Below are 27,904 nucleotides of genomic sequence, written 5' to 3'. Positions count from 1 at the left end.
TGGGAGGCTTGCAAAGCAATGCTATCACATGACATTGAGGATATGCTCCCCCGCTTCTTCCCCATCCTGCCCAACTGTCTTAATTTCCAAGTTCTGGATACTTATTATTAACATTAATGAAATGCTTTGGAATTAAACCTGAGATTGAAGCCCAGTTTCTTCAGTTACCAGCTGTGTGATGATGGGCAGGTGATTAAACTACAACTGGATTAACTTGCTGTGTGTTGGGAGGAACAAATGAGGTGGCCTTTGTAAGGTTGTAAGGTGCCTGGCGTGTGATAGGTACTCAGCAAATCTGAGTTTTTCTCTTCACCTTTCCTCTTTTTAAAATTAAGAAACTTCCAGCCGGGCGCGGTGGCTCAAGCCTGTAATCCCAGCACTTTGGGAGGCTGAGGCGGGTGGATCACGAGGTCGAGAGATCGAGACCATCCTGGTCAACATGGTGAAACCCCGTCTCTACTAAAAATACAAAAAATTAGCTGGGCGTGGTGGCGCGTGCCTGTAATCCCAGCTACTCAGGAGGCTGAGGCAGGAGAATTGCCTGAACCCAGGAGGCGGAGGTTGCGGTGAGCCGAGATCGGGCCATTGCACTCCAGCCTGGGTAACAAGAGCGAAACTCTGTCTCAAAAAAAAAAAAAAGAAACTTCCACCTTTTGTCTGGCCTTTGTAGACCAAATATGCTTTATTTAGAGAACTCTCTCCATGTGATTACTGTCTCAACAAAATGGATAGTTTTGATATTCTTGATGTTTTTTTAAAATAAAAAGTTATTAGATACAGGGTTTCGCTATATCGTCCAGGCTGAATGCCCGGGCTCAAGCCATCTTTCTACCTCAGCCTCCTGAGTAGCTGGGACTACAGGTGTACACCACCATACCTGGCTTGATATTCTTTTCTTTATTTTTTTTTCTTTTTTTTGATGGAGGGGTGGGACTACTTTTTGTTGAGATGAAAATATGAGTCTTGTCTCCTTTACAAGGAGGGCTCACTTCCCAGGTTATCCTTTGTGGAGCTTACTCAGTAAGTATTTTAGTGTCCATGTTGAGGTTTGTCAGGAGAAGGCGCGGAAGCCTTTGGGAGTGGACTGGCTATGTACTCCTTTATTGCTTTTTTTTTTTTTTTTTTGAGACGGAGTTTCACTCTTGTTGCCCAGGCTGGAGTGCAATGGCGCGATCTTGGCTCACCACAACCTCCGCCTCCTGTATTCAAGCAATTCTCCTACCTCAGCCTCCTGAGTAGCTGGGATTACAGACACGCGCCACCATGCCCAGCTAATTTTTTTGGATTTTTAGTAGAGACGGGTTTTCACCATGCCGACCAGGATGGTCTCGATCTCCTGACCTTGTGATCCACCCGCCTCAGCCTCCCAAAGTGCTGGGATTACAGGCTTGAGCCACCGCGCCTGGCTTGTACCCCTTTATTGTTAAAGGTAAGTGCGGAGGGCGTCAGCAGAGCTGCCAGAGGGACTGCGAGCTGGGCTTATTCATAGTGAGATTTGGGTTACTGGAGAACACATTTTCCTCCCTTCTCTATAACTACTCATGTGATAACCTGTGTGCCAGCCCCCGATTTTACCTTCCTTACAGTGTGTGATATTAATGTAGATTACTATAGGTCAGGGTTCCAAATTCACTCAGTTCTGCCACTGTTTACAATGTTGGTTCTTTTTCTTTGACATGGAGTTGCACTCTGTCGTCCAGGTTGGAGTGCAGTGGCATGATCTTGACTCACTGCAACCTCCGTCTCCTGGGTTCAAGTGATTCTTGTGCCTCAGCCTCCCAAGTAGCTGGGATTACAGGCCTGCACCACCACACCTGGCTAATTTTTGTATTTTTAGTAGGAGTGGGGTTTCACCATGTCGGCCAGGCTGGTCTTGAACTTCTGACGTCAGGTGATCCACCAACCTTGGCCTCCCAAAGTGCTGGGATTACAGGCGCGAGACACCATGCCCAGCCAGTTCTTCTTTTTAGTGTTTATACTTCTGTGTTTTCTGCCTCACTGCAAAATCCAGTACGGTCTAAACACTGTTCAGTATTAATGGCCACACAAAGGAAACGATCTCCAGCCCCCTTTCTTCATTTCTGTGCATAACTCTAAATGAGGTGTGATATGGTAAGTCCCTTGGCAATACAGGTTCCAATCATACATATTTATTCATTCATGAGGCAACAAGTATTTACTGAGCAAACCTTGATGCCAAGCCCTGTTTTGTTGTTGTTGTTGTTGTTGGGTGTGTGTGTGTATTTAAGAGCCTGCTCTGATGAAGACAGAGGGTAACCAAGTAAACAAGGAAGATGGTTACAGATTATGATAAGTGCTAGGCCGGGCGCGGTGGCTCAAGCCTGTAATCCCAGCACTTTGGGAGGCCGAGGCGGGTGGATCACGAGGTCAAGAGATCGAGACCATCCTGGTCAACGTGGTGAAACCCCGTCTCTACTAAAAATACAAAAAATTAGCTGGGCATGGTGGCGCGTGCCTGTAATCCCAGCTACTCAGGAGGCTGAGGCAGGAGAATTGCCTGAACCCAGGAGGCGGAGGTTGCAGTGAGCCGAGATCGCGCCATTGCACTCCAGCCTGGGTAACAAGAGCGAAACTCCGTCTCAAAAAAAAAAAAAAAAAAGATTATGATAAGTGCTATGAATGAAACGAATGAGATGATGAGGAACTGTAAGCTGCTATTCCTAGTAATTTTAATTAGGGTGATCAGAAATGGTCTTCTTGAGGAGGTAGATTTCTAAACTGAAAACCAAAGGATGAGAAAGAATCAGCCATGGGAATAATTGAGCAAAGGACATTGTAGGAAAGGGGACAGTGCAGAGAGCTGTGGGATATTTGACTTGTCCAAGGAACAGAAAGACAGACCTGTGGCTGGAGTGGAATGAGTAAGGGGAAGGTGGGTGGGGATGTGGTCAGAGGCAGGCGGGGCTGTTTTAGGGCTCTCTGGAGAGGGAGAATGAATTTGGGATTTTTCTAAGTGCAATGGAAAGCTCTCAAAGAGGTCTAGAAAACTGGAATGGTGTATGCTTATTTGAAGACAAGAAGCAAAAGAGTGATATGGTTGCCATGTAAAGAATTGAATGGAGGGTATCAAGCACAGGAGTAGGGACACCAGTGAGGTGGCCCTTGTGGAGTCCCCAGAGTTTGGGCTATGGTGAGAATGATAGGGATATTGGAGAAAGATGTTTGGAAGAGTCGGCTGGGGCCCCCATATAGTGGGATGAGGAGCTTAGGGTTGATTTTTGCAGCTATGAGGAAGCTGCTGTGTATGTGTGAGTTTTTGAGTGAGTGCGTGTGTGTTTGTGCATGTGACTGTAAGATTGTGTGTGAGACACTGTGTCTGAGTGTGGTGCATGTGTGGACTTCTGAGTGCATACAAGTGTGTGTGTGTTTCTCTCCTGTTGCAGCTGTGATCAGGCCAGTGGGCATGAAGCAAAGGGCCATTCTGTGTGGCACCGAGTAAACTGGGGTGGTGACAGGCAGGTGACAGGGAGATGAGCTGAGAGGGTGGTGCAATGAGATGTGAAATGAAGGCCTAGAGGGTGCTCACTTGGCTAGCCATGGAGAAAGAAAAGTCTGCATGGGGAAAGTCCTGTTATTTATTGTACTCTATAATCAGGATGAATGAGATCTAGGAGTGAAAGGTAACTTCATAAAAGACGTCATATTCTCTGTAAATTAGCCCAATTTCATCACTTGCTGAGTATTTTACCAGTATTATTAAAAAAAAATTAAACCTCATTGAAATTCACGTTGATTTCTGTAAACAGAATTCCATGAGCATTCCATTGATTGATTTTACTGTCTGCTGTACCTTCCCACCAGGACCGCCCTTCCCATTGTGTGTATTCACTTTCTCTCTTCTCCATTTAGAATTCTTGAGAAACTCATTGTATTTTTTGTTTTCCCCAGGATATTTTTGAAGATGCCTTGGAAACCATCTCAATGTAAGTAATAACATAATAGAAAGTATGTAGTAAAGAAAAATGATAGTTGTCTTATGTGAAAAGTACGTGTTTCATTCGCATTTTTTTTTTCTTTGAGATGGAGTTTTGCTCTTGTTGCCCAGGCTGGAGTGCATGGCACAATCTCAGCTCACTGCAACCTCCACCTGCCTTGGCCTCCCAGTGTGCTGGGATTGTAAGTGTGAGCTACTGCACCTGGCTCATTCTCATTTTTTGGAGAGTACTGCAGTGGCTACTTTCAGAAAAAAAATCACTTTTCTTTAATTAAAGAGGGATGTGATTATGTTTAAGAAAAGATCTATCTAATAATACTCTCAAATACATTTCTGAGTATGATTTCTTGTAACGAAATACTTCCCAACAAATTATTAGTTTATAGCTAACTCTTTTAATACTTGTTCATATTTATATCACTAGTCTCATTTTGTAGATTTTTGTGTTTAGTTTGCACTTAATTTTATTAAAAGCATTCACTGTAAGCCTATATAGTTTTTGTAATAACTGTAAATGACCAAATCATATTAGATGAAGTGGAAAATTATAATTTGCTTATCTGCTTCTCCATTGTTAGACATTTAGGGTGTCACTGGCTTAAAAACATAAAGCTAAGTTTTTACATGTGTATAGCTTTGTCATATTTTGAATTATTTCCAAAGGTTATCATTACAAACGGATTACTGAATTAAAAGAGATGAATATGTTTATTGTTCTTTATATGTCTCAATTGCCTTTCTTTATTAATTAACTTCAGCTAGTATAACAAAACACAATAGCCTGGGTGGCTTAACCAACAAGAATTTATTTTCTCACCATTTTGCACGCTGGAAGTCTGAGATGAGGGTGCCAGTATGGTTGGGGTTCCGGTGGGGGCTCTCCTCTTGGCTTGCGGACTGCCTCCTTCTTGAGATGTCTTTACATGGTCGAGAGAGTGAGAGCAAAAGCTCTCTGATGTCCTTTCTTATAAGGGTGTTAATCCCATCCTGAGGACCCCACTCCTGACCTCATTTAAATCTGATTGTCTCGTAAAGGCCCCATCTTTAAACTCCATCACATTGGGGGTTTGAACTTTAACATGTGCATGTACAGGTGGGCTCTGGGAGTACAGTTTGTTTTACAGTAGTTCCACAAGAGTATTATCTATTTACTTGGCTACCAATGCTGTGTAAGTAAAGTGGTTTAAACTATCCCATTATCATCACTGGGTATTATTTGAAAAACAGTTTTGCGTCCAGGCGTGGTGGCTCACGCGTTAATACCAGCACTTTGGGAGACTGAGGCGGGTGGATCATGAGGTCAAGAGATTGAGATCATCCTGACCAACACGTTGAAACCCATCTCTACTAAAAATACAAAAATTAGCTGGGAATGGTGGCATACGCCTATAGTCCCAGGTATTTGGGAAGTTGAGGCAGGAGAATCGCTTGAATCCAGGAGGGAGAGGTTGCAGTGGGCTGAGATCGCGCCACTACACTCCAGCCTGGCGACAGAGTGAGACTCTGTCTCAAAAAAAAAAGTACTTTAACAAAAGAAAAGAAAAAGAAAAACAGTTTTGCAACTTAAATGATACCTGTTTTAGTATTTTTAAAAATTATTTAAAAAATACATTGCATCTTTTGTATGACTTCTAGTTTTCATCTCATAGCTTTTTTCTGAACGTTTCTCTTAGCATATTTATGACTTTAAATTATATATACCCTAATCTTTTGTTATATTTCATATAGATACTTTCCCCAGACCACAATTTTTCTTTGTTAGAATTATACATTTTTATTTTGTCCAAAAGTTTAATGTTTATATGATTTTTTAAAAAAAAGTAATTGTGATTGGGATTAACTGATTAATTAGGAGCAGTTTTAGACTTACAGAAATATTAAGGAGGTAGTAGAGGGTCTTCCTGTGTACTGCACACCTGGTTTTCCGTATCATTAATATTCTAAGTTAGCATGATACATTTGTCACAATTATCCAATATGGATCCATTATTGTTAACTACAGTTCATACATTATCCAGATTTATTTAGTTTTTCTGTCTCCGTAGGGTCCTCTTGGCTGTGACAGTCTCTCAGACCCTCCTTGTTTTTGGTGACCTTGAGAGTTTTGAGGACTACTCTCTGTTATTTTGTAGAATGGCCCTCAGTTGAGATTGGTCTGATTTTTCCCCCCTCATGATTTGACTGTGGTTTTGGGGAGAAAGACCTCAGATGGAAAGGGCCATTCTTGTCACATCATAGCAAAGGTCTACGATATCAGTGTGACTTAGCACTACTGATGTTGAAGGTGGTCACGTGGCACAAGGTAGCGTTTGTTGGGTTTTTCCGCTGTAAAGTTACCCTTTTCCCTCTCCTCCCTTTTTGTACAGTACTCGTTGGAAGATAATCTGTTTATGTGATTTTTTTTAAAAAAATCACTTTTATGGTGGGCAAGTTATCGTCATTATTATTCAACCCTGCTCCTCCCTGGGTATTAGCAGGAACTGAACTTGGGCTGTAGTAGGAGACCACAGTCCAGGGGATGGAAAAGGATTGGGCCATGGGGCTGGAGATTGGAGTTGACCAGAGGAGACACTGCTTTTCCCATTGGGAGCTAGCATCCCACACACACCACAGAGTGGTGCAGGCCTCAGAGGAGGACAGGTCTCACTGACCAATGGGACCAGTATGACCCGTGAAGAGTGCACACTGACGCCTGTGCGTCTCTAAGCTCTCAGTGGCTTCAGTAGGCTGGTAGTGGCTTTACCTTTGGGATGTCATGAAGGCATTACAAGTTGTTTTTAACATCTACTAGTTTTTAAAAAGTCAAATCAGAAAGAAACAAAAGCCCTGAATTCAACCCAGCTGAAGTTAGTTTGGATTGCTATCTCCCGCCAGCCCGAAAATTGCTAGCCCACTATTCCAATACCATTTGCTAGATCCATCGGGAAGGAATTTATATATGATACCTCCTTTAGAAAATAAAGTCATTAAAATAACAACACGGTTTTTGGGCTTTCCATTCAGTTCCTTTGATCTAGGATGCCTGTGTTTGCACAAAAACAACTCTTGTTCAACTGTATTAGATGGTTTAATATTAACATTATCTGGTTCTCAGAGCATCATCCAAAAATGACTCCTGTCATGGAGATGCTTTTGATTAGTGACTATCAGAAACTCCTTTGTGTCCTTTTTGTTTTTGTTTTATTTTTATTTATTTATTTATTTTGTTTTTTTTGGGACGGAGTTTCGCTCTTGTTACCCAGGCTGGAATGCAATGGCGCGATCTCGGCTCACCGCAACCTCCGCCTCCTGGGTTCAGGCAATTCTCCTGCCTCAGCCTCCTGAGTAGCTGGGATTATGGGCACGTGCCACCATGCCCAGCTAGTTTTTGTATTTTTAGTAGAGACGGGGTTTCACCATGTTGACCAGGATGGTCTCGATCTGTTGACCTTGTGATCCACCCGCCTCGGCCTCCCAAAGTGCTGGGATTACAGGCTGAGCCACCGCGCCCGGCCGTTTTTGTTTTAAAGTAAATTTTATTGTGTATATATAAGGTATACAACATGATGTTATAAGCTAGTGAAATTGTTACTAGAGAAGAACAAATGAAGACATCTATCATCTCACATAGTTAACCATTTTTTTCTTATGTGGCAAGAGTTCTGTAACTTAGCAAAGAGCTTGAATACAGTGTACTATTTATTAACTAGGGTCCTCTTGTTGTGCATTAGATTTTTTTAGCTTGTTCATCCTACATATTTGCTAGAGAACCTCCTTCACGTGCTTTTAAAATGGGGAATTCAAGAAGCATTGTGTGTCTTGGTGTCTCTTGTTTGACTGTCAGCTGTGTTATAGTTTTTCCCATCCTGAAGACTGTCGCCGGTTAACACTGCCCCAGTTTCTATTGATCACGCATTTTTCCTTCACTGTCTCTGGAACTTCTCTGTGGCCGTATTTATCTGCCAGCAGTTTCTTTCTCTTTTCTAATTTTAACTTCTCTGTCCTGCTCAGTGTAAGAAATCCACAGGTTTATCCATTTTAGAATTTATCTTGCTCTTTTTGGTTCCTGCTGTGCAGTATTTCTCGTGTCCTTTAGACTGCCACTTCAATGTTCGTGTTTCCTTTTCAGTGCTGCTGAAATGTTCCACTCCTCTCACCTTGGTCACAGCAACACATTACAGGAACCCTTCTCCCATAGAGAAAAATGGAGCCCAAAGGCAGAAGGGGTAGCCAGATTATACGCTGGAATCTATACTCGAAGAATCTTGTAGCAGAGGCTTCCATTCAGAATCTACAATTGATTTGGATCTGATTTTATTTTATTTGTTTAATTAATAGTATTTTTGAGATGGAGTCTCATTCTGTTGCCCAGGCTGGAGTGCAATGGCATGATGCTGGCTCACTGCAACTTCCACCTCCTGGGTTCAAGCGATTCTCCTGCCTCAGTCTCCCAAGTAGCTGGGATTACAGGTGCCCGCCACCACGCCTAATCTTTGTATTTTTAGTAGAGACAGGATTTTGCCATATTGGCCAGGCTGGTCTTGAACTCCTGACCTCGTGATCTGCCTGCCATGGACTCCCAAAATGCTGGGATTACAGGTGTGAGCCACTGCGCCCGGCTGTATTTATTTTTTAAGACTCAGGCTCGCAGTTGTCCACCAGGCTGGAGTGCAATGGCACGATCTTGGCTCACTGCAACCTCTGCCTCCGGGGTTCAAGCGATTCTCCTGCCTCAGCCTCCCATGTAGCTGAGATTACAGGTATCTGCCACCATACCCGGCTACTTTTTATATTTTTAGTAGAGATGGAGTTATACCATGTTGGCCAGGCTGGTTTAGAACTCCTGACCTCAGGTGATCCGCCCACCTTGGCCTCCCAAAGTGCTGGGATTACAGGCATGAGCCAATGCGCCTGGCTGATTTTGATCAGATTTTAATAAACTTTACCTTTTGGTCTTGCGTATACTTACGCCTTACAGTGTTCTGAGAGGTATTGTGAGGGGTAGTTTTGCTGGGGTTCAGGGGTTCAGGGGAGCCCTCAGCATCCCTGAGAGGATGTTTCTTCAGGTTCTCGGTCTATCACTCTCTCAAGAATGGGAGAGAAGACCATGGACACTCGTAAAGTAAATACTGGAACCCAAACAGAGTTTGCAGAAAGTGATTTATTTAGATAGAGAAAGAGAAAACGGAGAGGAAGAGAGAAAGCTTCCACACTGGGTGGAAGGGGACCCCAGAGGGGAAGTCCAGGAGAGAGAAAGATAGCTTCCATGAGAGAGTTTGTGGAAGGGGATCCCAACATGGAGTCCAAAGGGGTGAGGAAGAAGGGGACTTTTAACCTGGGAGGAACCCCCTTCTCCAAGACCCCAGGCCAATCAAAGGAGTTCCTTAGAACTTCCTCTGGAGTGATTGACTTTTGACGTTTGCCCCTGCCCGCAAAAGTTAAAACAGTGGCCTAAATCTCCTGGATGGAGAGGCATGGAAGAGGGGCATGGCGCCGGGAAGTTTTTGCCCTTAAAACTACGCCCCCTTGTGGACGCAGAAAGAGCACACGTTCCCTCATTTTCTGAAGTGGAGCTTGTTGGTGATGACAAAAAATGGCAGTGAGAACACAAAGAAAATATTACACACAACCATAATACCACAAAGCACAGCAGCGTGGTTTCATTTTGCCTTCGTGCACACAACTACAGGTACCTTCCTGGGGAGACGGGACCACAGACTTGACAGTCAGACCTGAACTCTGGTCCCAGTTTGCCATTTACTGGCTGGGAGGCCTGGGCCCAATTTCTCTGAGCTTGTTTTCTCCTCTCATAGATTTATTGAGAGAATTAAATGAAATTTAAGTTGAATATGATAGTGGGAGCAAAGCACATAGTAGGTGCTCAATGAATCTCGGTACTTTTCTGCTCTCCCTTGTAAGAGTCTGGGTTCTCCAGAAAAATAGAACTAATAGGAGAGATTTATGTCTATATATGAAGAGATTTGCTGTAAGGAATTGGCTCCTGTGATTATGGAGGCTGAGAAGTTCCCAGTTCTATGTTGGCAAGCTGGAGACACAGGAGTCCCAGTCGGCCTCTGATTATAAATACATGTTAATTGTAAAAATTTCTTCAGTTGTTTTTAATGTGAACTTTTTGTTTGTCCTAATTTCAGAGTTTGTCAATATTTCTCTCATTTCCTCTTTTACATTTGTGATGCAGTAACATTCCCCTTGTGAATTCTGCAAAATTTAGTAGCGCTCTTTTTCCTTACACTTATTGAGCTACGCATTTTAATCTTACGTTTCTAGTGCAGAGAGCAAATGCTTCAATCTCTCTTGCCAACCTGGTGATTAATTTCTTGTAGTGAAAATTTTCTCTTGGATGCCGAATGAAAGGATTCACACTGATAGATGAAGGAGGCCTTAAATTGTTTCCACAAAGGAAATTGTTTCTTATTTTTCTGCCTAATGGATTTACCACTCTCATTGTAGATTTTTTTTCAAACTCTGGATCTTTGTGGTAACAATTGTGTTATTTTAACTATTTTGAGAAATTGCTGGTTTTGTTAACCGGTAGGTCATATAAGAATCTCCACAATTGGCCGGGCGTGGCGGCTCATGCCTGTAATCCCAGCGCTTTGGGAGGCCGAGTCAGGTGGATCACAAAGTCAGTATCCACTTGACCAATATGGTGAAACCCCGTCTCTACTAAAAATGTAAAAATTAGCTGGGCGTGGTGGCACGCACCTGTAATCCCAGCTACTCAGGAGGCTGAGGCAGGAGAATTGCTTGAAGCCGGGAGGTAGAGGTTGTAGTGAGCCGAGATCGAGCCACTGCACTCCAGCCTGGGCGACAGAGTGAGACTCCATCTCAAAAAAAAAAAAAAAAAAAAAAAATTTCCTCCATTTAGAATTGAAGGAAAAATTAGAGATGTAAAAAAAAAAAAAGTTAGTGGTACATTGACCATGTTCTTTTTAAAAATTAAAGTAGGCCAGGTATGGTGGCTCACGCCTGTGATCCCAGCATTTTGGGAGGCTGAGGCGGGTGGATCACCTTAGGTCAGGAGTTTGAGACCAGCCTGGCCAACATGGCAAAACTCCATCTCAACTAAAAATACAAAAATTAGCTTGGCTTTGTGGTGCACGCCTGTAATCCCAGCTACTTGGGAGGCTGAGGCAGGAGAATCGCTTGAACCCGGGAGACAGAGGTTGCAGTGAGCCGAGATCTTGCCACTGCACTCCAGCCTGGGTGACAGAGTGAGACTCTGTTTCGAAAAAACAAAACAAGATAAAAAAAATTAAAACACTTTGTGAACTTTATGACCTGTTTGGCATAAATAGGAGACCTCTTAAGGAGGAATTGTAAATTAGAGCCATCACATGATACAGAGAAATTTGTCACAAATAATTTGCAGTTCCAGGTTAGCGGTGATCTCTTGCTTCCTGATTAACAGTTCCATGCTGGTTTGCACTTCTAGCACTCTGATGATCGAGTGACCTCTTTTCTCAGTGTTAGTGCCCAGTTGCCATCTCTGACAATGTAATGGTGGGTGTAATAAATCTGTTGATAGTTTAACTGTGACATGGCATGTGAAGAGTAAAGACAGTGTTTTGGGAATTCTAAAAGTAAGCTATATTTTGGTTGGGAGATGGGGATGCTAGCATTTGCTTTGGATTTCGAGGGGTGGGTGGCATTTCAGTTGGTGAAGCCAATGCAGAGGCTCAGAGGTAGGGACGTGCCAGGTGAACAGCTCTGAGGACAGTGGCCAGAGCACAGAGCAGTCACTTTGAAACACCAGTAGGGCCCTGGACAAATTAAGTTGGGTCATGGAGGACTCCTGGCTTTGTCTAGTGGGGAGAGTGGACTAACGCAGTCATAGTGATTTGGTGTTTTTTGGTTTTATTTCATTTTTGTTTTTTTGACAGGATCTTACTCTGTCTCCCAGGCTAGAGTGCAGTGGAGCATTCTCAACTCACTGCAGCCCCTAAACTCCTGGGTTCAAGCACTCCTCCCACCTCAGCCTCCCAAATGGCTGGGACTACAGGCAGGTGCCACCACACCTTGCTAATTTTATTTTTTGTAGAGATAGATAGGGTCTCCCTATGTTGCCCAGGCTGGTCTTGAACTCCTGGACTCAATGGATCCTCCCACCTTGGCCTCCCAAAGTGTTGGGATTATAGACGTGAGCCACTATACCTGGCTGGGGGTGTTTTCGATTAACTTCCTTTTCATAAAAACCGCAGCGGGCAGTGGGGCAAATGTCTAACCAGGAGGCCTGGGCAGGCACTGATTAATTAAGATTTTCTTTTCATGATAGTTTAGAGAAGTCAGGGAAGACAGATCAACTTACGTACAAAGACTGTTAGAACAGATGCAGGTTTAACATATTTTCAGCAGTGGTCTTTCATATTCCCGAGTATCTTATGAAAATTTTGAATTTATCCTTACATAGAAATCCATATATATTCAATGGAGTCCTGAGGTGGTGTGAGTACAATGGGAATGAATGTGTTTCTTTTCAAGAACTGGTCTAAATTTGTACTTACCTGTAGAAGGTGAAATAGGCAGGTATTTTTAGCCAGGTAATTAGAAGCTTATAATGGAAATTAAAAAATTTTGATCACTTCTTGGCCTTTTGTCTAAGATCAAATGTAGTATAAAAATATTTTGTATCATAACGTTTCTAACAAAGTTTTTCCTTCTCCACATCTTTTGAACTATAAATTGCAGATTAGAGTGAGGTAAGGGTTTTAGGGCCATTTTTTTTTTCCTCATTAGGTTAGATCAATTGTTTTTTTTTTCCTCATTAGGTTAGATCAATTGTTTTTTTTTTCCTCATTAGGTTAGATCAATTGGTTAAATCAATAGTTTTGTCTGTTTTAATTAAGGGTGAATATTCATGAATGATAGTGGAAAACATCTGATATTTTTCTTCAGAGTGGTTAAACTGTAAACAGTAACTACAGGCAGAGTTAGATTTGTTTTTTTTTTTGTTTTGTTTTGTTTTGTTTTGTTTTTTCTGCTGAGGCAGGAGAATTGCCTGAACCCAGGAGGCGGCCGAGATCGCGCCACTGCACTCCAGCCTGGGTAACAAGAGCGAAACTCCGCCTCAAAAAAAAAAAAAAAAAAAAAAAAAGAGCCGGGCGCGGTGGCTCAAGCCTGTAATCCCAGCACTTTGGGAGGCCGAGGCGGGTGGATCACAAGGTCGAGAGATCGAGACCAACCTGGTCAACATGGTGAAACCCCGTCTCTACTAAAAATACAAAAAATTAGCTGGGCACGGTGGCACGTGCCTATAATCCCAGCTACTCAGGAGGCTGAGGCAGGAGAATTGCCTGAACCCAGGAGGCGGAGGTTGCGGTGAGCCGAGATCGCGCCATTGCACTCCAGGCTGGGTAACAAGAGCGAAACTCCGTCTCAAAAAAAAAAAAAAAAAAAGGTATAAGGAAAGGATGAGTGACCACTTTAGTATTAGTGAAAATTATCTCATTTGCTCTGGTTTCATCTCCTTTTTGGGGGGCTGTTGGTCAACGTGGGGAAGGATCTGTTTTGCTTATGTACTCTTTTAGGGAGGCCACTATAAAGTAGTTTAGAAACTAGGATAAGTGCTAGGAAATATTTTTTGTGTTTAGGACCGTGAATTTTTTAATGATGTAATTACTTCAAAATAAAAGTTTTTCAGACATATGAATTAAAATAGTATTTTAATAATACTATTGAATATCTATACCCTTTTGGCATAGATATTATTCTTTTAGAATATCAGTTAACATGTTTACTGTGTACCTGTATTTAGACTTTGTAAGGCACATGAATTAAAGGTTTAGGGTTAAGAAGGTGAGTAGTAGTAATCAGGATATGGTTTAGATTTGTTTTCATTTTTCTCTGCTGTTTTTTCTGCCCCAGTTTTCCCCTGTGGGTAATGTAAGTGTTACTCAGGTCTGGAAAGGGAGTTTTTGCCCTCTCTTAATTTGATTTTCTTTTTTTCTTTTTTTTTTTTTTTTGAGACGGAGTTTCGCTCTTGTTACCCAGGCTGGAGTGCAATGGCGCGATCTCGGCTCACCGCAACCTCCGCCTCCTGGGTTCAGGCAATTCTCCTGCCTCAGCCTCCTGAGTAGCTGGGATTACAGGCACGAGCCACCATGCCCAGCTAATTTTTTGTATTTTTAGTAGAGACGGGGTTTCACCATGTTGACCAGGTTGGTCTCGATCTCTCGACCTCGTGATCCACCCGCCTCGGCCTCCCAAAGTGCTGGGATTACAGGCTTGAGCCACCACGCCCGGCCTAATTTGATTTTCTTAACCAAGTTGATGGTTATTTTATTGGCCCTAAGATACCATTGGTATCGTTATCTTATATATTCCTAAGAAAGGAAGGAGACACAATGAGGAGTTTTATAGGAGACCTTGCATAAAGAAAAGGAAAAATAAAATCATCATGCAGAAAGGCACAGTAAGGAAATATGTATATTTCAACCTTGGTATTAGCTAGGGAGGGGAAAAAAAACCCTTTAGTGAGATTCTCCACCCAGATAATTTTTTAAAACAGCACTATTACAATATTAATTTATATCCTACATATTCCTATTTTAAGTATACAATTTAATGCATTTTAATATATTTACAGAATTTTATACAACCATCAGCACAATCTAACTTCAAAACATGTTTATCATCTGAAAAAGAAATCTGCCCTTTTATAGCATTCTCTATTTCCACCCTTAGCTGGGGCATCCACTAATCTAATTTCTGTCACCTTTAGATAGTGCAACCACTAATTTAATTTTTGTAGATATTTTATATAAATAGAATAATATTTATATAAATAGAATAATCTAATCATAATCTAATGTGTAGACACAGAAGTATTATTCTATTAATAATCTAATGTGTAGACACAAAAGTATTTTGTGTCTACACATGTTGTAGAATGTGTTAGTACAGATAGATACTCCTTGACTCGTGTTGGGGTTACATCCTGATAACTTCATCATAAATAAAAAATATAGTAAGTGAAAATGCATTTGATACCCTCACAAACCCATCATAATGTTGAAAAATTCTAAGTTGAACCATCCTAAGTCAGGGACCATCTGTACTTCATTCCTTTTTATAGCTGAATAATATTCATTTGTATAAATAATCACATTTTATGTATCTGTTCATAAGTTGATGGGCATTCGAATCATTTCCAGTTTTTGGCTATTGTGAATAATGCTGCTATAACAATTGTGTAGTCTTTGTATGAACGTGTTTTAAATTATCTTTCATACAGATGTAGAAGTGGAATTGGTGAGTTGTATGGTGAACCTGTGTTTAATGTTTTAATGCTCTTTAGAATTGGAATCCTAAGCTAGTTTAGAGTCTGGATATACATAAATGGTGTGACCCCCAACAACTTCAAGCAGGTTATTTAAGTTTAAGTGGATCAGGTTGGTGGTGTCCTCAGGTAATTTGCAGAAGCAAATGCAGATCCTCTTCCTAAGAACTTAACTTTGATTTAGGGCAGTCAAAGCTGCTGTCAGTTTTCAGATGTATCTTGGGCTTAGGGATATTTCATGATGAAAAATTGTATGTCATAGAGTCTATGTCATAGAGTCAATGATACAGTAAATGGAAATAAAAGTTCTTTAAAAAGCTCAAGGTAAACAGCATTCCTGGTGTTTTTTCCTTGTTTTTGTTACTCTTTGGCTTGTTTCTCTTTGTATTTTCTTTTGTGCCATCAGATCTACCATAACGGTCTGCTATTGTGTCTAGACCTATCACTGTGAATTTCTTCATATAAGTTCATAGCGGCAGGGAGAATGTGTGGCGTACATGTTCTAAGATACAGCTCCTATAAATGCTTCTTTTCACTACAAAGAGTGACAAGGTTTCATAACTTGAAGGAAAGCCTCTGAAGGATAGCTCCTCAGGAGCACTTTGCTCCAATTATCTCATCTTACCAAGGAAGTCCCAGCAGAGATGGAAGGCTGAGTTGTGGTCGGGGTGTTGTTGGTGGCAAAGCGAATGACCTGTGAACCCGATAGCAGGATCTTTGTGATTGTGGTTGCCTTTCTGCAGGCTCAGTATCCTCTCTGACCCTCTCAGCCCTGGTAGCGATGCTCAGCTTTGTCTGAAAGCCAGGACTTTGCTCTTAGCTGAGTTCCTTGCCTCTTCCGTAAGGAACGGTCTTGACATGGCTGCTGCTCCGTGCTGCTGTCTTGGTCTGTTTTGGTAGTTGTAATGGGAAAGAGGTCCAGTCATTGCTGCTTTGATTACTCACTAGGATGTTTCACAAACATGTTAATTTTTATGTCCCAAACTGAACTCTTGGTATCCACCCGCTTTGTTTATCTGAAACCTTTTCCTTTTCTGTGAATGTCCCCACCCACCATCCACCCATTTGTTCAAGTGAGAAGCTTGGGAGACATCTTTGATTCCTTTCTTTTCTTTTAATTTCCACATTACCAAGTCTGATGATTTCTACCTCCAAAATATATTTCCCATCTGTTCACTTTTCTCTGTCTCCACTCTATTACATTAGCTTAAGTGACTATGTGATTTTACTTGGACTACTCTAAGAGCAGGCTAATGGCTAACGTGTGTTCCCGCTTCTTTTGTGCTCTCCTTCCACTTTTCCAACTGCACCCCACTTACTCTCCATACAGCAGCCCAAGTTATTTTTAAAAAGAATTTTAGGCTGGGCACAGTGGCTCATGCCTGTCATACCGGCGCTTTGGGAGGCCGATGCGAGTAGATTGCTTGAGCCCAGAAGTTTGAGACCAGTCTGAGCAACATGGCAAAACCCTTTCTCTACAAAAAATACAAAAATTATCCAGGTGTGGTGACACATGCCTGTAGTTCCAGCTACTTCGGAGGCTGAGATTAGAGGATCATCTGAGGCCCAGAAGTCGAGGCTGTGGTGAGCTGTCATTGATCCACTGCACTCCAGCCTGGGTGATGTAAGAAAACCCTGTCTTAAAAAAAAAAAAAAAAAGAATTTTAATATGAACAGTTTTGAACATCTGCAGAAAGTAAAGAGGATTGTAAACCGAACCTTATATACCAATCACTTAGCTTCTGTAGTTGTCAGCTCAAGGCCAATCTTATTTCATCCATATCCCACCTCCAGATTATTGGGAATCAAATCCTAACTATGATAATTTCTTTCTACCTCTAAATATATTAAAATATATTTCCTGCAAACAAAGACAGTCTCTTTCATAATTACCATTCAGATACCAAGATCAGGAAATTAACACTGATATAGAGCTATAATTTAATTTAATCTATATGCTTTATGTGACATTATTTTATCTGTATTTTAGCTTGCAAAGGTTGCTTTTTAAAAGTATCACAAGACTATTATCGCACCTAAAATGTAGCAATATTCCTCCAATAACTTGTCAGTATTCAAATTTCTCCGACCATCTCATTTATTTTTTGACAGTATGTTTGTGTGAATCAGGTTAAGAGTGACCCTTTCAGAAATTACATGGGATGACATCATTTCCTTGCTTAAAAATCCATCCGTGAGTTTCCATGTCTGTAAAGTTGAAGACCCAGTCTACCTTTGTTCATGAGACTTTAGGTATGGTTGGGCTTCCATACACTGCTTCTGCCTCATCAAGGGTAGCTCTTGCCCTCATTTGTGACCCTCCAGCCACAAGCCGTATCCAGTGTTTTGTCTGGGTAAACCCTCTGCTCCTCCGGATTTGAACATATTTGCTCTCTCTTTTGAGGACTTCTTGCTGGTCATCCTCCACTCTTGGCTGGTGTATCCTCCCACTTTCTCAATGACTCCACCAAAGTAACTACTCTTTTTTTTTTTTTTGAGACAGAGTTTCGCTCTTGTTACCCAGGCTGGAGTGCAATGGCGCGATCTCAGCTCACCGCAGCCTCCGCCTCCTGGGTTCAGGCAATTCTCCTGCCTCAGCCTCCTGAGTAGCTGGGATTACAGGCACGTGCCACCATGCCCAGCTAACTTTTTGTATTTTTAGTAGAGATGGGGTTTCACCTTGTTGACCAGGATGGTCTCGATCTCTCGACCTCGTGATCCACCCGCCTCGGCCTCCCAAAGTGCTGGGATTACAGGCTTGAGCCACCGCGCCCGGCCAAAGTAACTACTCTTGCCCCATTTCTCTGTCTCGGCATCTTGCTTGTGTCTGTTACTCCATTTCTCATTTTGCAGTTAATTGCTGCGTGTTTTTTGATCATCTGTTTTTTTGAGCTCTAAGTTCTATAACGATGGGTCTGATCTACTTTGCTTGTCATGGTGTACTTGGCACCTAGGCACCGTGCTTGTCACATAGTGCTTAGTATATATTTGTTGAAAAAAATGAATGTGTGAAATTGATATACTATCTTAGTCCATTTGGGCTGCTGTAACAAAATCCAATAGACTGGGTAATTTACAAACAGTGGAAATTTATTTCCTCACAATTCCATAGGCTGCAAGGTCCAAGATTAAAGTGGCAGCAGATTGAATGTCTGGTGAGGACCTACTCCTCATAGATGGTGACTTCGTTGTTTCCTTACATGACAGAAGGAAGCAAAAAAGAGTGGAGAGAGTTAAAAAAAAGGAAGAAGGAAAAAGGGGCAAAGAGACTCCCTCAAGCCTTTCTCAAGTCTTTTTGTTAGGACCCTAATCCCATTTACAAGGGTGGAACTCTCATGACCTAATCATCTCCCAGAGCCCCCACCTGTTAATACAATAACCTTGGAGTTAGGTTTTGACTTAGGAACTTTGGAAGGACGCAAACATTAGACCCTAGCATATACAGTTAAGACGATATAGATGGATCCTGAGAGTAGACTTGCTAGGATTTGCAGTACATTAAAGAAAAAAAAAATCTCTAGCCATCATTGAGTTCTGAACGAGTATAGGGCACAATGATAATTGCTGCAATTATTCAAATGGTTAGTTAATGGATCTTTTGGAATGAGCATTTAAAAAAAAGATTGTGGCTGATTGTGTTCATAAACTCAAATGCATACATGAATAAAGTCCAAATGTTTGGACATAGTAAACACCATCCATAATTGTTGGTGTCTGTATTGCCACTTTTCTGTGATGGGCCAACCCACTTTGCACTTGTAGTTTGTATAAATGAATGTCAGAATCTTTTTTTTTTTTTTTTTTTTTTTTTTTGAGACGGAGTTTCCCTCTTGTTACCCAGGCTGGAGTGCAATGGCGCGATCTCGGCTCACTGCAACCTCCGCCTCCTGGGTTCAGGCAATTCTCCTGCCTCAGCCTCCTGAGTAGCTGGGATTACAGGCACGTGCCACCATGCCCAGCTAATTTTTAGTATTTTTAGTAGAGACAGGGTTTCACCATGTTGACCAGGATGGTCTCGATCTCTTGACCTCGTGATCCACCCGCCTCGGCTTCCCAAAGTGCTGGGATTACAGGCGTGAGCCACCGCGCCCGGCGAATGTCAGAATCTTAAAGGATACAATGAGCTCATCGCCTTTTGTTAACTTTTTACCCTCTTTTATCTGACATCTTTTTTTTTTTTTTTCTGATACCTTCATCCATTCCCTTTTCATCTGCCTCATGATAAAAATAGGAACCTAAGATGACTAATAAAACACCCAAAAGCAGACACTTGGGAGTTTTGTCTTTTGAAATGTGCCAAACTTCTTCATTGCTTATGTTCTGAAAATTCATCCGTCTCTCTGGTCCCCTTTCTTTTTCCTTTTTTCCTCTTTCCCCCTTTTGTCTCTGGTTGTAGAACATTATTCTACAACCAGAGAATCGAACTCCTCAAAGGCATAGTGATATTTGGTTTAGGTGCATTTTTGTACCTAAACCAATCATACAGAATATACATTTAATAAACAGTCTGAAGACTTAATAGCCACCAACAAATTGGAAGAACCCTGAAATTGCCTAAAACTGAAGAGATATTTGGGGATTTATATATAACTTCTGTTATTATATAAAGTAATTTCTATATTACTTTATTAATTAATATTGTCTAGAATGAAAATATTCATACCAGCAGGGGTCTTTTAAAATTACCTGTAAGTATACTTAGAATGAAAAATGTTAAAACATCATATAGCTCTGAAGAATTAGCCTTTTCAATGGTGTGGGTATAGTTTCTGGTCTCCCCTGTAGGCAATACGGCTATAAGCTTTTGTTTCTTATTTATTTTAGTAGTTAAGGAAGTTTTCTGCAAGGGTAACTTGACTTTTATGCAAAGAAAAAAAAGAAAAGAAAAGAAAAGAAAAGCTCTGCGTGTGTGTGTGTGTGTGTGTGTGTATATAAAGTTCTGTGTGTCAGATCTCTCATTGGTTTAAGGGATTCTTTGCCATTTAAAAATTTCAGCCTTGGGCTGGGCGCGGTGGCTCAAGCCTGTAATCTCAGCACTTTGGGAGGCCGAGGTGGGTGGATCACGAGGTCGAGAGATTGAGACCATCCTGGTCAACATGGTGAAACCCCGTCTCTACTAAAAATACAAAAAATTAGCTGGGCATGGTGGCGCGTGCCTGTAATCCCAGCTACTCAGGAGGCTGAGACAGGAGAATTGCTTGAACCCAGGAGGCGGAGGTTGCGATGAGCCAAGATCGCGCCATTGCACTCCAGCCTGGGTAACAAGAGCGAAACTCCCTCTCAAAAAAAAAAAAAAAAAAAAAAAATTCAGCCTAATTTAAAAGAAGTTCTACTCATAATGTGTAGTTTGCTTTGATTCTGAGTATGTTTCATTTTAGGTTGGATATACTAAGAAACCTGCGGTAACTGACCATTTAAGGAATATCTACATCATGTGGGTGGCCCACCTTTTGTAATTTCTTAAAGACTATGTTGTAATTGATTAAATACTTAAGATCTGCACACATTAGATCAGTTATTCTCTTACATGTAACGTATTATTTTCACAAAAATGTAGTTGGAAACTGGACTTAAAATTAATTTCGAAAGAGAAGAAAGAAAAACGAGAGATTTTTATACTGAAGGAAAGTTAGGGTGTGAGATGCACTATACTAATAATTTTGCAGTTGGGCTTACAGTTCTCTTCTTCCCCGAAAAAGCCTGACCTTCACAACACCAGGTCTTTTTATGTTTCTAAAGAATCTATAGTTTTCTTCTGTAGTACAGTGCATTTGATATTTGCTGTCATTTGGTGACTATCTGGCTTCCCAACTGGACCAGGGCTCCAGGGGAGCAGGGAGCATGTGTGCTGTGCTCACTGCTATCTATATCCTCTGTGCCTGGCACATAGTAGGCATGCAGAGATATACATGGACTGTCATTGCATATGCTAACTCTTTTGAACAGTTTTAGAAATATGGGTGGTTAACTATAGGTTACATTTTTGGGTAAGTAATTGTAACATAATTCTGTGTGAAAAGGGTAATTTAAAACAATAGTATCAAAAATGCATTTAGCTGTCTTGTCCCCTCTGCATGAGGTGTATGTTTGCATGTGGAGGGCTGTGTGTGCATGTGTATGTGTGCATGTGTATATATAGAGAGGAAGAAGACTGGAAGTACATTATTGCAAACATTAAGAATGGTTATCTCTGGGTTATGAGAATATGGCTGGCTTTCATTTTCTTTGTTTTTAAGCTCTTTCCAAGGAGTTTATTGTTGAAAAAACCCACACTTTGAATGAAGAGACCTTCCAAACAGGCTTTGTGTGAGCAACATGGCTGTTTATTCACCTGGGTGCAGGTGGGCTAAGGCTGAAAAGGGCATCAGCAAAGGGCAGTGGGATAGGAGTTGGTTTTATAGGTTTGGGTAGTTTTTTGGGGGGCAGGGGTGTTGCAGAGTAGGATCAGTTACAGTGGTGGTGGGGGTAGGGGGCAAGGCGTATACATGACTGACATGTTCAGTTACAATGGCAGGGTTGGGTGAGAGGTATTTACATTATCATAAGAACAGTCAAGATGGCAGGGTTGGGTGAGGGGCTTGTCCGGAAGGCGATCAGGGACAATGGCAAATGCAGGCAGTGGGTGGGAGATAACAGCCAGGGAAAGCAGGACTTGACTTCCAGGCTCCAGGCTCGCATATGGAGACCTGATAATTACTATTTTGTAATTTGGAGATACCAGAATATTTTTCCTGGTATTACTTTTTTTTTGAGAGAAAGTGTCGCTCTGTCACCCAGGCTGGAGTGCGGTGGCACAATCTTGGCTCACTGCAACCTCCGCCTCCTGGGTTCAAGTGATTCTCCTGCCTCAGCCTCCCGAGTAGCTGGGATTACAGGCATGCACCACTATGCCTGGCTAATTTTTATATTTTTAGTAGAGACAGGATTTCACCATATTGGCCAGGCTGGTCTCGAGCTCCTGAACTCATGATCCACCTGCCTTGGCCTCCCAAAGTGCTGGGCTTATAGGCATGAGCCACTGTGCCTGGCCCTAGTATTACTTTTATAATCAGAAAAATTAGCGAGTCTTACACTAAAAAACGTTTCAATTTTAGCATGTGCAAGAGCCCTTTGAGGCAAGATAAGAAATTTGTGACGTCACTGACCACCTTGTTCCCCAGGAGAGCTTTTATTTATTTAAACCAAAAGAGTACACCTGAACTTAAGAACTGTGTTCTATCTTAGACTCTTTGAACTAGTATTTCCTACGCCTACTATCTTCTAGTTTCATCAAAACCACTTCAAATACTGTTGATCAATTATTAATTTAAAAGTAGAGTTTTCCAACTATGTTGGTATGACTGTCAAGTCATATGTGTGTTTAATTCCCTTTGCTAATTTAACTTTTGTGCATTAGTCTTAAAACTTTGGGGAAAATTTGATTTTCTCTTATTTAGTATTTTATAAAATTGGGAATAAGAGCCTACATTTTCCTTAAAACCAAAGAGATCATTCATTTTCTTTTATCTCAATTGGCCCTTTTTAGATAGGAGATGAGTCCCTGGATTAGATGCAAAATCATTAAAAGATTCTGTGGTTTTTATAAATCCAGGCCATTTGTATTTTCCTTGCCTGTTTCTCTAGATAATTAAACAGTGATGGATTAGAATTCGGCTGCAGCAGGGATTGGGGGAAAAATCTCCCGGCATCCCTTCCTGCCGAAGCATCCGCTACAGCAGTGAGTGTAGCTGCCACTTTAACTGACATGTCTTAAATTCTGCCCTGGAAAGCCCTGGGATACTGTCAGCTGCCTCGGCAACTACTTTGCTTGTGCCTGAGAATTGAGAGTCTCATTGGAGACCAAGGAATAAAATAGAAATTGAGGATTTTTGTTGGCTTTAAAATTAAGGATTGTCTCTTCTTTTTCTTGGCTTTAAAAAAAAATCTGGTAGAAGAGAGGGAAAGACATCTTCATAGTGGGACTGTATTCATTTCTTCAAAGTTACAGCTGCTCTAAATCTGTGAGTATGTTGTATTTATTTAGCAGTTCCTGGGGGTATGATTCAAATGTTCTCTTTAAATCTATGAGGATTTAATTTAAGGAAGGCTATGTAAATTTTTAAACCACAGTTAAATTTCACTGGAGCCTGCAGTTTTTGTTAGATGACATTGTCTTCATTAAGAGCTTCGTGTCGAGCCTGCTTGGCTTCCCCTCTAACCCTCCCCTGCACCTTTTTAAAAGTTACTAAGGTGAGTGCTGAAATTGGAGAAAATAGTATGACTGGCTGCTGCAGAGGATCTGGGCTTCCCGGATGCCATGGCTGGTTCATTGCTGCTGCAAGGTGTGCGTCCGGGTGGCTGAGACTCCTGCTGCAGAACAATGGCAGGATGATGCTGCCTCTCTTAGTATTTACTGTTTGTCTTGTGTCCTCTGCTGACTTCATTATAGGATTTTGTTGTGTTTTGTTAGGATAGTTAGAACCTTAAAGATTAGTAAAGTGTCTTGTCCTCAGAAATAGCATGTGTTGATTGTCCTAGACCCTCACCTCTGACCTGCTGTGCTGGCTTTAGTGGTCTCTTTGTAGCAGATTACAGTAAATGTGAGCTACCAAAAAGTGACCTTTGTACGGCCGCCTTTGTCAGAATCAACGCTGGTTGTTTTTTTTTTTTTTTTTTTTTTTTTTTTTTTTTTGGTTTTTGGTTTTTGTTTTTTTTGGTGACGCAGAACCTGAAGTCTCAACATCTGTCCTTAGTCATCATGTCCCAGTTTCCCCCTTTGGAATTCCCTGGATACTAGAATTGTATCCTTGCTGAATTACTGAGAATCAAAAATTAATTTTTGATTCTCACCATAACCCCCATATGTTCCTGATTTGTCTTTGTTAAATAAAAGTAGTAGTATTTTAGTGAACTGATTCATATAATTTGGTTTCTGATCTTGTTCCTTCATCTTAAAATTACATTAGCTGAAATGATTTTTAAAAGTTGATATGTTCAGAGATCGGTAGTCAAAATACTTTTAAACACCAACTGGTAACAGTCATCTTTGTAGATGCAGAATCTGTTTGACTTAGGCTGACATATTATATGAGCTCTTTGGGTGCCAGTATTTTGGTTGACTTCCTGCAGGGTAAAATAAATCAAGGATTAAAAAAAGAATTTTTCTCTACCACCCAGAGATCAAACATCTGCTGTTTTTATTTTTAGACATTTTGTCATACCTAAATGCAGCAACTTTGAATTTAATTAGGAAGGATTGCTAACATTAGGAAATTCTGCCTTACTTAGACTTGCAAGGATCTTATATTCATTCATTTATTTCATTCATTCATCCATCCATCCATTCATTCATTCAGCAAATGTTTACATCTGTTACGAAGCTCTTCCCAGGCTCTGGGGATATGATGCTGAACAAAATATGGTATCTGCCCTCATGGAGCAGACATTTTTAGTAGATGAAGAAGGCATTCAAAAACCGATTACCTAATTTCATTAAAATTGCGGTAATTTTTCACCTATAGAAGTATAAGTACTTTGCGGCCAACCATATAAGACACATATATACTTGCAATTAATTCTGCCCCAGATCTGAAGCCACAGATCCCTAGAATGCTTAAGCTGGAAAGAGATGTTGGAAATAAGTTAATTGGTTCAAGAAGCATGTGGTCAGCACTATAGTAAGTGCTGGGTTTAGGTCAGTAAGAAATGGTTCTGCTTCAGAGGAACTCATAGTCTTAGTGGAAGAGGAAGGGAAATTGGCTATGTTAGAATGTTCTGTCATCAATTTTCTGTTTTACCGGAGAAGAAACAAACTAGCTTATTTTTTTAAATGTCTTCTGTGTGAGGCCTAGTGCCTATAATAAATCTATTTTTCTCTTTAAAGAAAAATCTTCAACAGCAACCATGTCAATTGACCTTGATACTCCCATTTTACAATTGAGGAAAATTAGGTGCACAAAGGCTAACTCAGTTGCCCAGGGTCACTCAAAATGCGGATTGTAACTCTGTGGTGCTAAAAGTTGGCAAGTCTGTGCTGCTTGAAGCTGTTGGATTATGTCTCTTAGTCACAGGTTGGTTGGGGGAACCCTCTCCTTTTTTCTTTTTTTCCTTTTTCTCCTAAAGTCACAGTGTACCCCTAAGTATCATGCTGTTATGAAACATGAAAAATGCTTAGTTTTTTGCCTAATGCCCAGATGTCTTCTAACATTTTTCACTTGCTTTCTACTTGTTAACAGCACATTTACATTTATGTCTTTTGTTCACTTTCAAAAGGACAGGACTGCACATATGGGCAGATCATGCTCCAGTGGCAGGCCAGTTAAGGAACATGGAAAACATACATCTTGGAGGAGGAATGTTAATGGAAAAATTAAGGGTTTCTTGAATTTTTAGATCCAGAATATTGTCCGCCAACATCAGCAATTCCCTATAGGGCTGGAGTGTTCAGAGTTGTTCACAGGACTTGTATCCTGTAATGAGTTGGAATTCTTGCAAATTTGAAAACTGAGGGTAGGGAGTAACTTCAGGAGAGGGATACTAGCACATGTTGATTCCGAAGGCCATTTGTCCATTTCCTTTCTGAAAGACTGTTAGAATGTTCTTCCTTAGAATGAGGTCTTCCTTATCGAAGATGAACTTTGCCTCCCTACAGCCTCCCACTGGTTTTAAGATAAAACCATTCTAGTGTTTTTACAAACTAGTCTTTAAAATACGTAAAATGTTCTCCCTGCCTCCCTGGTGCATCTTTGTATATCCAAGCTACATGTTCTCAGTTATGTCACTTCTTCCTCCTGCAACGTATTCCAGGCATCTCTCCATTCTGATCTCTCCTTTTGACTGGTCATAGTTTCTAGATGGTTAAAACCCAAACTGGACACTATTTCTAGTTTGGTCTGGTCAGCCAAGAGTGCAAATGGATCATTTTTTTCTCATAATGCAGTAATATTCTTCTTTTGTTAATGCTTCCTGTGTTACATATAAATAGCTGTGTAACAAATCACCACAGAGCTTAGTAGACTTAAAACAGTAAGGATCATTTATTTGCTTATGAATCTGCTACTTAGGCAGGTCTCAGAGGAAATGGCTCATCTCTGCCCACTTGGAATCACCTGGGGTGGCTCAGCTGGAGCTGGAGGAGCCATTGCTGTGATGGCTCACTTACCTGGCTGGCCAGTTAGTATTGGTTGTCAGCTGGGAATTTAGCTAGAACTGTTGGTCAGGGGCTTTGCTCTTCTCCGTGTTGCTGCTTGAGCTTCCTCACAGCATGGCAGTGTAGTTCTAAGCTTTAGTATTCCAAATGACACGAAGTGGAAACTGCTAGTCTTTAAGGTTTGGACTCCAAACTAACACAGTGTCATATTGGTCAAGTAGTCAGAGAGACCACCTCGATTCAAGGAGCAGGGCCATAGACCTCACTTCTTGACGGGAAGGACGACAAAGAATTTGTGGCCATTTGTAATCTACCACACTTGCCAAATTATTGGTCTCTGTCCCACGCTCTATTTCCAGCTAAGTTACACACCTTAAACTCCTTAACTAAAACCCCAAGAGTTAGATTTCAAGTTTTGTTAAGGTGAGTCTTCTCATCTTGTACTTGTATAGTTGTTATTTTGCTTGTGACAATTTTGTTAAAATGTGTGCTTTGAATGGTGGGGGTGGGGGTGAGGGGGGGTGGGGGTGGGGTGGAGGTTGGGGGTTGGGGGGCTGGGGGGAATCAGCTGAGGCAGGCAGGACTATAGACTTTTTGGGTATGTGCTTGCACATGGAGGCCTGACAAATTTTATTCTCCTTGAGTTCTTCCTAGAATTACAGTCAGCCTCTGTATTGTGGGTTCCATATTTGAGAATTCAACTGACTGTGGATGGAGAATATTTGAAAAAATAACAGTACAACAATTAAATATAATACATATAAAAACAATATAGTACAACAACTATTTACATAGCGTTTACTTTGTGTTAGATAATTGTAAGTAATCTAGAGATGATTTAAAGAATATGGGAAGATGTGCATAGGTTATATGCAAATACTATGCCATTTTATATCAAGAACTTGCGCATCTGTGGATTTTGGCATCCTCTGGGGTCCTGGAACCAGTCTCTTGTTCCAAGTATACCAAGGGATGACTGTATTCTTTTCAAGAGTACTTGAATCTTGACTCTGGTGTCCATCAGATGAATTATTCATTCCGTGGCTGTGTTGTCAACATATATAGTTAGAATATTGACTATGTCATCACTGAAGGCATGATAAACATGTTAGATAAGACAGGCCTGTGGGTATTAGAGACCCCTCTGCAGACTAACAGCAAGACTTTAACCAAAGTGTTATGTGACCCTGGTGATTCATTTGGGTAAGAAATGACTTAATAGTGCCATTCTTCCCAAGTTCACTGACTTAGCCAGAGAGGCTTAGGTGGTAATTGCAGAAGACCAAACAGAACTTGGGTTTGATATGAATTTCATGCATGGTTTACTTTTCTTTTGATGTTTCATGAGTCTACAGGTGTGGAAAGTCTTTAATGACCAAGTCGTATGAATGGATTTCTTTGGTGATCATTTTAGATTCATGGGTTATAGAATATTTTATTTTAAGCCATTATAGGTGGCTGTAATTTAGAAAGCAAGGAAGTATGAAACCAAGACCTGAATTTCTCTTGCGGTTTGGGGCTGTAGTCATTGTTTTCTTAGTTG

The 27,904-nt window shown here is 41.1% G+C and overlaps 1 protein-coding gene across 1 annotated transcript in view; it reads left to right on the top strand.

The window, feature by feature from the left end:
• Nucleotides 1-27,904, top strand: part of TTC39B (tetratricopeptide repeat domain 39B) — a 149,792-nt gene that overhangs the window by 41,974 nt on the left and 79,914 nt on the right. The window contains 1 exon segment of the mRNA XM_003928147.3: nucleotides 3,910-3,944. Coding sequence (XP_003928196.2) covers nucleotides 3,910-3,944 — 35 coding nt within the window.

The sequence above is a fragment of the Saimiri boliviensis genome, chromosome 2 (assembly GCF_048565385.1).
Source record: "Saimiri boliviensis isolate mSaiBol1 chromosome 2, mSaiBol1.pri, whole genome shotgun sequence".
Lineage (NCBI taxonomy): Eukaryota > Metazoa > Chordata > Mammalia > Primates > Cebidae > Saimiri > Saimiri boliviensis.
This window is presented reverse-complemented; position numbering and strand designations above follow the sequence as displayed.